Source organism: Uloborus diversus, chromosome 4, assembly GCF_026930045.1.
Source record: "Uloborus diversus isolate 005 chromosome 4, Udiv.v.3.1, whole genome shotgun sequence".
Classification (NCBI taxonomy): Eukaryota; Metazoa; Arthropoda; class Arachnida; order Araneae; family Uloboridae; genus Uloborus; species Uloborus diversus.
Genome location: NC_072734.1, coordinates 109,606,401 through 109,619,704, shown reverse-complemented (window position 1 = coordinate 109,619,704; position 13,304 = coordinate 109,606,401). Strand labels below are relative to the sequence as shown.

General features: G+C 34.5%; 1 protein-coding gene across 1 annotated transcript in view; it reads left to right on the top strand.

The window, feature by feature from the left end:
* Positions 1-477: 477 nt before the first annotated feature.
* LOC129219849 (TNF receptor-associated factor 6-like) overlaps positions 478-13,304 on the top strand; it is a 67,330-nt gene continuing 54,503 nt past the window's right edge. The window contains exons 1-2 of the mRNA XM_054854159.1: positions 478-676; positions 8,619-8,871. Coding sequence (XP_054710134.1) covers positions 8,668-8,871 — 204 coding nt within the window. The 5' untranslated portion in view covers positions 478-676; positions 8,619-8,667. The remainder of the gene's footprint in view (positions 677-8,618; positions 8,872-13,304) is intronic.

Sequence of the window (13,304 nt, the reverse complement as noted above, 5' to 3'; positions counted from 1 at the left end):
AAACTGCAGCTTTAGGCAATCACCCCTAGAACAAGAACGCAACCCCCCTAAATATTACAAAGCAAGAGCCCCTCCCCTCCCAAATGAGAAACATTCCCGTCAAAACACCCCTCTCCCTAAAAATTTCAATGGTGTAGTCTGTGCTATGACCCCCCCCCCCCCTAGGTGGGCGCCTTTGCCTACCCCCCCCCCCCTCTTTTGGATCCGAACCTACTCCTAAGGACTACTCCTGGAAGACAAAAAACAATGAAAATGTAAATAAAAACAAGTACATCGCGGTTGTCTGAAATACAGAAAAATAAATTAAAAACGCAAAGAAATATCATGATTTTTTAAAAAATAGAATTTGTTCTCAGGAGTGAGTCAGAGATTATCCTCTTTTATCTCTTACTCTTACCAAAAGATGGCGCTCTTACGTCGATTAATTTCAAAATCTTTCTACCTGTTCCGTAGTATTCCTTTTGGAATGAAAACAAAAACATGAATCCAACAGGTGAAAAATGTAGGGGAAAAAGTTCGAACAGTGTTGTGTACATGCTCGGTGTGTATTAGAAGCTAGTGAATCGGCAAAGGAAGTGTAAGTGAGAAATGAATGATACAATAAATGTGTAACGAAGGATTACGCTTCTAATTCAAAAAATACGTATGAATTCTTTCAGCAGCTGTACATTCTCAGGTAAGATATTCCTTATCTTTTTGATTAAAATTATTTTTTCTGCTGACTGCATCATAATTGAATTTAAATTATATTCTATTTTCAGCAATTCAACACAGAATGTAAACTAAATAATAATATTTAAGATAGTTATTTAAGACTATTATGGAGAAAGAATTAAAAATAATATCTTCATTCATTTGTTTCTTTTGAGACGATCTTTAGCATGGAATTTATTCTTTCAACAAATTTCGATTGTTCAAGTGAGGCTCCTACAAATTAACTGAAATGAAGAGATTTTAACTCGGAAGAATTTTAAGTATTAAGAACCGAAAGTTGATAGGACAAAAAAAATGTATAGGGAGGCTTAAATTTTCGCGATCACGATATGTTCGCGAAAACCTCGAACATTATGCCTCGCCAAAATAAGTGCTTTTACAAATATTCAATGAACGTGTATTAATGCTTAATCAACAAACGTATCTGAATATCGAATGCCTTAATTCAGAGGTCTTCAACCTGTGTTACGCGCAGGCCGGTAATTTCGAATTTTGCGAGGGAGGCAAAGGGTGTATAGTCTCAACGCAAATTTTAACGGAAAAAAACAACAAAAAGCACGCCCGCCGGTCATTTCAAATTTTTCCGGGGAGGAAGGAGTTCAAAAGATATATAATCAATACATATTTTATCTCCAAAAAAAAAAAAAAAAAAAACCGGCCGCTTTTTGGAAAAACATTATTTTTCCTGAACAAGCCGCATTTGATCCCCCTTTACCAGGGCCTGATTAAGGCACAGGCCAACTAGGCCTGGGCCTGGGGCCCCATCTTCCTAAGGGGCCTCAAGTTAAAAAATAACTTATACATAGCATTAAAAAATCATGTATTTTTGTGAAAATAGTAAAAATTCTTCTTTTAAACAAATATTAAACATTATCTTGCGTCGATTTAAAGTGATAAAATAGAGGGGCAGGGGGCCTCTAAAGCATTGTGGGCCTAGGGCCTCACTTTTAGTTAGTCGGCCCCTGCCCTTAACCCTTAAATGACGTGCCTGTGGGAGGGTGCAATTGACCCCCCCCCCCCCCTCTTCCCACGGAATCACAGGCATGCCTGGAACTTTTGGAAACAGAGGTTCCGCTCTCCGCATGTGGTATATCATAAGTGCCGTATTCATAAGTGCCGAAATTTGAGTGAAATTCAAATTTTTATAAAAGGACAACCCGTCATTTTCACTAGTCATAGTATGACGGGTGAAAATTTGCTTCTACATTTGAACGCAGCCATTGCCTTTTGCGTGAATTTTGATAGTTGAAATTTTAACCCTAACACCAGAGTGGATTAACCTTAAACTTCAGTAGGTAGCGTTTATATTGTTGACCATTTCTTCGTTTCTTCATTCCCCTAAAATGACGCAGTCTTACCAGTAAAACAGTTAAGTTACCCGATCGAGTTCAGCCTTGTCACAAAATAAGTCTTCCCTGCATGTTAAACATTACCAAAACACATTATAAAATTATCATGCCGTGGCGTGAGTTTCATTGTTGAAACACGCGCGTTACTCGATCATCGGCTATTATATATATATATATATATATATATATATATATATATATATAATATATATATATATATATATATATATATATATATATATATATATATATATATATATATATATATATATATATATATATGAGAATATTTTAGAAAACCATTTAAAAAAAGTCCGATACATCGGAATGTTGAAATAAATCACAGACCAACATATACTTTTTGAATATAAACTTTATTCATCTCAGCTTTAACTATTGTTTGTAATCAATGACCTTTTCACAAAATATACTAAATAAATTGATAAACACAAAAAATTAAATTTTATAAGTGAGGTAGATAACATTGATTTCGAATTAATATTTCTATCATTTTAAATTATTAAAATTGAAAATTATCTAAGCACTAATTTGTGCACAATATTCTTGATTAACCTATCTTTAGCTAACAGGAATAAATTTGATGACTTTCTTACACGTGAGGGAGGCCAACTGTCGACTCCGACTCCTGTACTCCAAAATTAGTCGCCCGACTCCAACTCATTCTAAAATTTCAATTTATTTATTTTATTTCTGCGAACGGAAAAAGAAATTCGCATTTTTTTTTTTTTTTTTTTTTTTTTTAATCAGAAAGAGCTGTGCTATCGATGTTGACAAAAATTATAAATTTAAGACGCACATGATAAAGATCCTAATATGTCTCTTTACTTTTAGCCTCGTTATCGATTATTGGCATAGATGAGGAGGGAATACATTTCATACTTGCTCAAGAGAAACCATCATTCATAATTTTCATTATGATTACTATTAATATTACTGTTGTAGGGCAACGAATATTTGTAACAATGGGTTATATTTAATCATTTAATGGGAAAATTATATAAAACTAGCATTCCCGTACCTGGCATTGCTCGGGTAATGGAATTAGCAGGGGTTAACAGTGCTTGGTGCATCTAGTTTCGAAAATCCCCTATAATAATTACTTATTACCTATAACTTTTTCAAATTTTGGGAAGATTCCGAGACCCATCCTTATATATATATGCCCTTGTCCTTAACCGATCTTTAACTGTTATTAACGATCCTTTTAAAGTATTGATTATCTTTGCAAACACAGGTCATCCACATTTAATTGTTATACCTATGTTTAAGCTAGAACTTCTTTGTATACAACATTTTTAGTTTTTTTTTCTGGTGCTAAAATTATTAAACTGCTTGATGAACTGGCTTTGGAGCAAGTTACATAACACTGTCGTGTGAAAAAAAGTCTTCTCTTAAATCGATCCCTGCTACTTTTAATGTCTGTCCTTGTGACTTATTAATGGTTATTTATTGCAAAGCAAACTTTAACAGGAAACTGCACTCTTCTAAATTCAAAAGGAAAGTCCGTCTATGATGATGTTCTTAAAAACTTCGTTTCTAGTTTTGAAAAAATAAAAGCAAAAGACAGAAACATTATGATTTGACTTGAGAAAAGCCTCGAAGAATCACGTGAGAAACAAAAACAATATCAAATTTATAGTTCGCTATCGACCAAAAGTTGAGATGAAGTACTGAATAATGATTTGAATGGAGGAAAGCCTTCGAAAATAAGGGATTTGAATTTCAATGACAGTTTTTTAATTTCGCAGAAATTAAGGGGTTTTAATTAATTTCTCCCGAACTAATTGAGATTTCGAAAATTCCTTTCTTAGTGGTTACTTTTGTAATCATGCGGACATGCCTGCTAAATTTCAAGTCTTAAGCTTCAGCGGTTTCGGCTGTGCGTTGATATATATATATATATATATATATATATATATATATATATATATATATATATATATATATATATATATATATATATATATATATATATATATAATTATATATATATATATATATAATATATATATATATATATAGTATATATAATATATATATATATATATATATATATATACTAGCAAAAATACCCGGCGTTGCCTGGGTCAGTAATAATTATGAGAAAAAATCGTTACTTGCTTTTGTTTTCTGTTTTAAGTGAAAGAATTTAAAACACATATTTTTGACGTGATTAAGAATCGAGTTTCTTCCTTACCCATAAAACTAAAATAGCAATAAGTATAAAGAACAAAATAGTATTGCTTTAGAAACGAAAGCACTATATTTAAGCATATACAAATTTCCAAAACATGAAATTATTAATCTTCTCATGTTTAAAAAGATTAATCTGTTGATACTTTTTTTTTTTAACATGGAGTCTAAAACCTTCTCTGTATATGGCTAATGAAGTACGAAGTGATTAAAAAAAAGTAGCTGCGCTCGTTGATTGGATAATGAGTAAGTATTCAATCAGCATAAATAATAATAAAAACCATTAATTACATTAAAGTTCCGTTTAAGTAGAAAATGATCAGCCAAATCATGTATTATTTGCCAATCTTGTGCAAGAATCTTACTTCAAGATTTGACTTGAGAAAAACCTTGAACAGTCACGAAAAGCAAAGATAGTCAAAAATACAACAATTTTCGTTATCGACAGGGAGTTGAGATGATACACTAGATACTGTATTGAGTTGAGGAAAGCCTTCGAACATGGAACTAAAAAGCTCATAACTCGTTTTTTATTCTACTTAGAAATTTCTTCTAGGTGCCATCTTCAGCAGAAAAATCAGAGCTTTCGATGGACATATAATGTAAATATGTGCAAGTATTTTTTCATCCCAATATTAGAGAATTTATACAAAAATTGTGTTTTATTGCCCCCCTAAGGGGTTTTTTTCCCCCCATAACGGGACGAAAACTACCCTATGTGTTATTCTGTTGCATAAGCTATATTATTGTAAAGTTTCATCAAAATCCGTTCAGTAGTTTTTGCGTGAAAGAGTAACAAACATCCATACATCCATACATCCATACATCCATACAAACTTTCGCATATATAATAGTAGTAAGATATATATATATATATATATATATATATATATATATATATATATATATATATATATATATATATATATATATATATATATATATATATATATATATATATATATGTTATCTCAGGACGTTGATTTTTATATATTAAGATTTGCAGTTTTCCATCCTAACCGAAATTATAGTTTTATTTTAGAATTTTAGTTTTTCAGCGTTAAGTTGTACCTTAAGATTGCGCAAATCATTTAGTGAAATCCCGAAGTCTCTAAGTGGTCTAGATACTGAGATATAAGCAAAAGCAGGCCTCAGATTTTTCCGTGACAATCAGGCCAAGTGTAATATAAGTGCTTAAAAAGAGCAACAAACGATGGTTTATTTTTAAAATAAAATGCATTTATTTTGATATTCTTTACTTTTACTTTTTTTAAAACGATTAAAGCATTTTTTAACGGGAAAAAATATGTTTAAAAACTGCTACTACTTTAGTTGTTCGCTTATTTATTTTTTACGTATCTATTCATCAGATTAGAAAGTCATATGAGGCAGTGAGAAGTAAAGGGATGTAAGTGGCAAAATTAAAAATTTGGAGAAACCAGTACAAATGATAGGTGAACCTCTCCTCTGTCTTGGGGCAAGAGATGGTACTAGTAGCCCTGGCAGTTGCTGCTATACAGCATGATTTTAAAAAAAATTTCAATGAAAGCCTACCTAGGACGTTATCTTTAAACGCGTTTTACTCAAAACTTGAAAATCTCCACTTACATCCCTTTGCTTCTCACTGCCTCATATTATATTTTTAGAAATCAACTTTGAATGTTAAAAAGGTATTTTTGACATAGTTTGCACCTTTTGCTATTTAAGAGAAGATTGACCAGATGCTCGAAAGTCGATGCTGGTTTTCGGGAAAGTAGGCTTGTTTAGTTTTGGACGAAACTTCTTGTAATATTTACGTATGAAAGTAAAATAATTCCGAACTTCTTGAAACATATGTTTGAAAGTTATTTTCAAAACACATCCTAAATGCTTATTTAAGATTTTCAAAAGTAGTATTAATTATTAATCAGTTTTAAAAGTGAAATTAAACAGTATAATAATCGTCAAGGAATTTACAAGCTGAGAACAGGGGCGCCCCGAACTTAAATTTCTAGGAGGGCGGAAATTCTCAATTTACCAAATGGAACTCCAAATTTCTCCGAATGATGATAATTTTGCCGAATAAAACACCAAATTTTGCCGAATTGTCAGATTAAATTTGTCGAGTTCGGAAATTTTTGGGAGGGCGCAGTAACCTCCCATCGGAGTGCTCCTGGCTGAGAAATGTAAAGTGATCTATTTGTTACACTTGGAAAGTTTGTTACAGGTTGTTTCATTTGTTTAAAAGGATACAATGTTTCATGTCATAACTTGTGTATGTTACTTAATGATTCTATTATTTCAAATGTCACGCAAGTGGACGTGACGGTAAAAGGGGATAACCGTTTAGAAATATGCCAATTAAATTCACTTGGATCATTGTTCTTCTATGATATTTAGTAGTGAGAAAACAGTTCTGATAAAATCGACTGAAATTCATACAACGTTACTTTTTTTACACGGATTCATCATCTGACTGCTGGATTGCGGAAAGATGAATTTTTCAGAAACAAATTTTGTTATATCATTTTGTCATATCATTATTTCACGGTAGTTATGAAATAAAGATGGGAGCAGGGGTGCCCGATTGGAGGTCACGAGAGGTCACTGTGATCTCCCAAAATTTTCCGAACTCTGCAAATTTTGTCTGACGATTCGGCAACATTCTGATCATTCGGCACAATTTAGAGTTCCATTCGGCAAAAATATCATCCTTCGGCAAAATTATGAGTTCCTTTTGGCAAAATTGCCATCATTTGTAAAAATTGCCATCATTTGTAAAAATTTCGAGTTTCATTTGTTAAATTGACTTTCCGAACTCCCAAAAAGTTTTAAGTTTAGAGCGCTCCTATAGACGAAAGGTAGGGGGGGGGAGACTTCATGTATTTAACTTAAAACGAGCTGATGTGCTCATCACATGACTTCCTTTTACGCCAATTTAATGATAATAGCGCCTTGGAGTAAGCAATGTGATTCAGTGCTCAATTCTTTAAATATCACCAACATTGGCCAAATTAAAACCAGACTTAAAAATTTAAAATTAAAAAAAAACGCAATTTTTTTTGTCAAGTTGGCGACAAAACTTGGTGGTTAAAAGTTTTGTGATATATCGACAAGTGTCTGACAAATTATAACACCACTTGAGTTAGCATTGAAATTGACAATGATTTCCCCCCAAAAAGGTGTAAAAGACCCCCTTAGGAACATCCGAATGCAACCAAGTGGGAAGGTGCACAACTAGACCCCACTAGGAGTCTACGTACCAAATTTCATTTTTCTAGGACATACCGTTTTTGAGTTATGCGAGATACGTAGTACATACACACATACGCACATACATACGTACATACGGACGTCACGAGAAAACTCGTTGTAATTAACTCGAGGATCGTCAAAATGGATATTTCGGGTGTCTGTACGTTCCTAAGCACATATCCACGTGTGGTCGGGTCGCAAAAAAATCTCAACATTCATTCGGGGGTGAGCAAAATGGGAATTAAGGCCAATTTTTGAGTGAAAATTTTTCCGCGAATACAATACTTCCTTTTTTGTAAAAGGAAGTAAAAAAAGAAAGATTGCACAATAAGGAGTACGGTTTCCCATGATAGCAGTGTGGGATCACGTTATTGACTGAAATAAAAATAAGGAGGAAACTATAAAAAAAAAAAGGCCGTGTCCGACAAGCGTAACCAGATAACGAAATGAAAGCGAGAAATTCTGTGGAAAAAAAAAAAAAAAAACTAAATGTGATAAAGTAAGGAAAATAATTAGAATGCATTCTTAAAAGTTAAAATGAATCAAAAGCTGGTTTAATTTCACTTTTATACACAGTTGGCTAATCCCGCACGTAGCTTACGATTGCGTTTGAAGACAACCGCTGAAACTGTTTTTGTTGTGCTGGGAATAAGGAATACTCTTTATCAGTATCTTGTATTACCATACTGGGATTGGCTATGAGTTATATAATTATCACCCGACATTTCGATAGACCTACAACTTTCAATGGAGTTGGAATGTTATTTATCCCTTTGCTTTGAAAGATGTTATTTTACTCAAGGATCGTTAATTTAATAATCAAGGATCGTTAATGAATTATTCCAGAAACGGACTGCAAAGACCTAGAACAGGAAAACTAAAAGAATTGACAGGTATTCGCTTTCTCAAAATTCTAAATGAGATTTACTCCTTAATCAAATATTTTTCATACATAATTTAAGTAGCGTCATCTATTGAGTAACTAGATAACTAATCCGATTGATCGTTTGATACATTATTAGTACCGTACTTTCAGGTCTAACATTGTTTATGTGTCATCTTCATCGCATTCATTGCCTTCTTACACACATTTATAAATATTTTCAGGAAGAAACGGGATTACTCTGGAACAAAGCTCGTAAAACACTTCTGCAACATGGTCGATGACAGCTTCCAGCTTGAAAATGTAGAATTCGTGCAACCCTGTCCCATTCAATACAGATGCAGGCGATGTAGCAGTTTAGATTCGTCATTAAATAGGGCTCGTTGTGGACATGGATTCTGTGGGAGGTGTGTGGGCATGGTGCGAGCTGCAAGGTTCCAGTGTCCCGTGGATTCAAGATCGGTTGAAAAGAAAGAGGTAAGGATTTGAAATTGATATTGATTTTTTCCAATATGTATAATTAGTAAGTTATTTTTTAGTGATTTAATCTCGGATACATTAACCAAGGGCAAATACAAGGTAGGGGCGAATGGGGGCTATCGCCCCTCCCTTGAAGAACCTTGCACCGGCAATGTTTCGGAATTCAAGTCCTAAGTGTAGTCCATCTTTGATGACGTTCAAGGAAGGGATGTGGGTCAGGGACTTTCCTTCGTTAATTTTTTGAAACTGAAGTTTAAAAAGAAAAAGAAAATTCTTATGACCTTCGATGATGTCTGGGTATGTTTAAAACATTCTCGCGGAATTATTACGAAATTAAAGTTCTAAAAATGCAATTTTAGAACACCTTTGATAACAGAAAAGGAAAGGAATACGTTCATGGACCTCCTGATTACCCTTCCTTAGTTAAATCTCTACATTTTAGGTGCTTTCAGAACCTCTTATTGTTGTAGTTATGGTTATTATTATGCATGAAAGTTAGATTATTATCAGAAATTTATCTTTTACTTGTGGTAAAATGTGTTTTATTTTAGTGAATATAAAATTGCAACTCCGAGGAGAACATGAAATGTGGGAAGCTTTTGATTTGAATGATATGATACAAATATAAGACCTACAAGGAGATAGTTTTTGACATATTGTAAAATTTTACTAATAACTAGTAATCCTTGAAAGACACATTCCAATAAATTAGACAATTTGTGACAAAAACCAAGTTATTCAACTTTAAGTAAGTAATGAACGTATAACAATAATTATCCTCCTTTTGTCTAAAAGCTCTCAAAGAGAATTTAAAATTTTTATTTTCTGCACTTTTTAAGTGTTTAAATTCTGTTTTCTAAACGCAATATAGATAGCTTTAATACTTGTTTAAAGCAACAGAAAGCACAGAACTGTCTGCTGAAATTCCACCTTTTGCTTTGAAAATTATTTTCAATGAACACTCAGCAATTGTAAAATATTTCCTGCTCTATCCGAGTTTTGCCTTTAAAACTAATTAAGTTTCATTCATTTTGTGTTGTTGCTGTGTTTTTCTTTCACTGCGTAACTCGAACATAGGCTACAAAAAACGTTTCAATTGACTATCATATGTGTAGTCTTTATCTTTCTTTCTTTATCTATATCTTTTCTTTAACTTTACTAATAATAAAGCTGAAAGTTTTGATGTCTGTATCTGTGGATGTCTGTGTCTCTGGATGTCTCTTGCGCGCATAGATCCTAGACCGTTTGGTCGATTTTCATGAAATTTGACACAGAATTAGTTCGTAGCATAGGGGTGAGTACCTCGAAGCGATTTTTCGAAAATTCGATTTTGTTCTTTTTTTATTCCAATTTTAAGAACATTTTACTGAGCAAATTATTAAAACATGGACGAGTAAATCACCATGACATGGACGAGCAAATTACCACAACATGGGCGAGCAAATTAACATAGCAAATTGGCGAGAAATTCATCATCCATCATTTGTAAATGGCGAATCAAATGACCTTTTAATTTTCTATTACGGGCAAAGCCGTGCGGGTACCGCTAGTTATCAAATAAATTAGAACATTTGAAATCGTTGTTTTCTTCGATAGCTGCAAACTCCGAAGAGCGAAGGACACTTCGCTTTTCATGCGCAGTCATAAACAACTTGCGAGGGAGAACTGTCGTAAAAAATAATAATAAAAGCGTACCGTTACACACGATAAATCATAAAATTCGAAATAGTGGTGTCATCGTCATGCAAGCATAGCGTAACGTCTAAACATATTAGAATATCAGATAGTAGAACGGAAAATGGTAGAAACTTTTCTCCGTTAATAATGATCCGTTCTGAGAAACAATTGAGATCGTAACGCTTGGTCACGATTCCCGTTTTACGTTGGTTCGCGGAATTTCATTTGTGGAATGCTTTCGTTCTCTTCTTTTTTATTTATTTATTCAGTGCACGTGATGATTTTTTACATGATATAGAACAGTACCCAACCTGGGAGCGATCGTCCCCATAGGGTGCGATTTGACTCCTCCTGAGGGAAATAAATTCCTGAGGGGCGGCATAGGGGCGATGAGTACTTAAAAGATAAAATAATAGTAATAAAAAGCTGGCAAATATCGAAATTGAAAACGCATACGAAGGTGATTGTTCAGATGTCAAACAAGGAATCACAAGCGTAGAAAGAAAAAGAAACTAAGTTCAGGAGATCAGGCCCGCGCCGAGCCTGTTTGGCGCCGTCGTGCAAATGCTTTTTGATCGCCTTTATGAACTTTTTCACTCCAGGGTACCCCCGTACCTACCACTATTTACAGTTTAACCAGTTGGATGAGACCCTGAAGACAGCTCTGATTTTTTTTTATCCAGACCAGAAACTGAAAAATCCCTGGTCCAGCACCCCCAGAGGTATTGTTTCACTTGGAGGACTTTGTGACTACGAACATACTTACGTCCCTGCCCTCAGTCACCATTAATGAAGATGGTTGATCTCCGAGCGACTAGGATCGAACCCGGGAACCTCCGGTCATAAGTTCGATGCCTTAACCGATCAGGCCACCACAGTCATCCGAATGTCGGCCATCAAAAAAGTAGGGGGACGGGGAGGATGGAGTAACTATGGTTAAGTCGTTATTTTTCGGATCTAAAAAGGTTACCTAATTTATTGCCTGCGGTGTAGAAGTATTACGCACAAGAAAATAATATGCAAATTAGCTTTTTTTTTTTTTAATGTATGATAACATGAAGCAGTCGAATTACCAGAGTCACTAAAAGAAATATTACACAAATTATAACACAATATATTCAACGCAAGAACCAAAATGGGGAATAGCAAATTTCTTGCTCCTGGTATGCTCAACTTTGTGTATTATAATAGACATACGGAAATAGCATTCACGGCTTCACATTAGGAAGAAAAATGCTAATGTATGCATTAATTAGCATACATTAGTTCAGTGTTGAAGTGTTTTCGGTGTAAAAAATTGCGCTTTTGAATCGCATGTTAAGACACAACAAGGCAATAATTGTTCCTTTTAGATGGGCAGCGAGACGGATTGCTTAGTTTCAATGAGCAGTATAATTTCACCGCCACCATTAGATAAAACAAAAAGTTCAATTTTATTTTTTTTGGTTCAAGATCCCCCACATTTGGAGCAGTTTTGATCGGTAAAGCTCGGCGCCTTTTTGCCTCTGGCGTCGTCGTGCACCGCACGACCTTGCTCATAGGAACGGCTCGGCCCTGCAGGAGATTCATCCTTACACTGCGGTTAAACCTTAAGGAAGCATTTCATCACTCATCGCGAAGTTTATGCCTTTGCAAATTTTATTTATTTATTTTAATTTTATGTGCCAGTGTTTTTAACTCTCCCAGATTTCAATTCATAATAATAATAATAGTAATAAATAATTTCATAAAATGTTTTTTTTTTTTTTTTTAAATTACGTCAATGTTCTTAGTTAAGTATTTCCCTTCAAATACCTATTAGCTCGTTTTGGAAAAGAAAGGAAGAGGGGGGAGGAGGAAATAACGTGAAATATTGATTTATTTTATTATTATTATTTTCAGTTCAAGACAGTTTGGACAAAATTGCTTTTTCAAAAAATGCATTTTACTTCAAATTGAAATTGAGCATCATATTTTCAAAAATATATCAACGTTCACGAGTGCCAACTTATGGTTTTTTCAAGTAGGAGGACGGGGGAGGGGATGCGATAGAGGATTAGTCAACCTCTAGAGGGTACGATGGGCTCAAAAAGGTTGGGAACCACTGTTATAGAGCGAAAATTTTCCATCTCACACTATTTTGGTTTGTGCTATTAAAGAAAACAAGTACAGTATTTTCCCGTTTACAAACAGCAAACGGGGCCAGATTGAGGCATGGTCGCACGGAGACGGACCTAGACCCGGGGGGGGGGGGGGGGGGGGGGGGAACCCGCTCCGAAGTTAACTTTTTGGTGCGTGTGTCGGGGGGTGTACGGTACGGAAGGAAACTCCAAATTTTACTGAATGATAAAATACGAGCATGCTTACATTCCAACATCTAATGAGAGGAGATATTGGGCATAATTATTTTTAAAAATCAATATTGCAGTCCTATTTCAATCTTCACGCATAAGAAATTTTTTAGGAGGTCACAGTGACTTCTCATAATCTCCCCTCGTGACGCACCTGCCCAGGTCACCATATCTGCAGTTAAAGTTTTTAAATGTAAGTGTTACACTTAATCTGTTTTAATCTTTTTTTTTTGTGAACTCTAAAGCCACTGCAGTCAGTTAATCAGGGCTTGAGAGGAAGCTGTGTGAGTCGTGGCGGGGGTACGCTGGTGGGAAGTGGTATCGACGGATAGTAGTATGCATGACATTTATAGTAGTCGCAATGGCATGGTGCAGCGAGCACCATCATGTGCTGTGGATGAGTATATTCACAATTAGGGACGC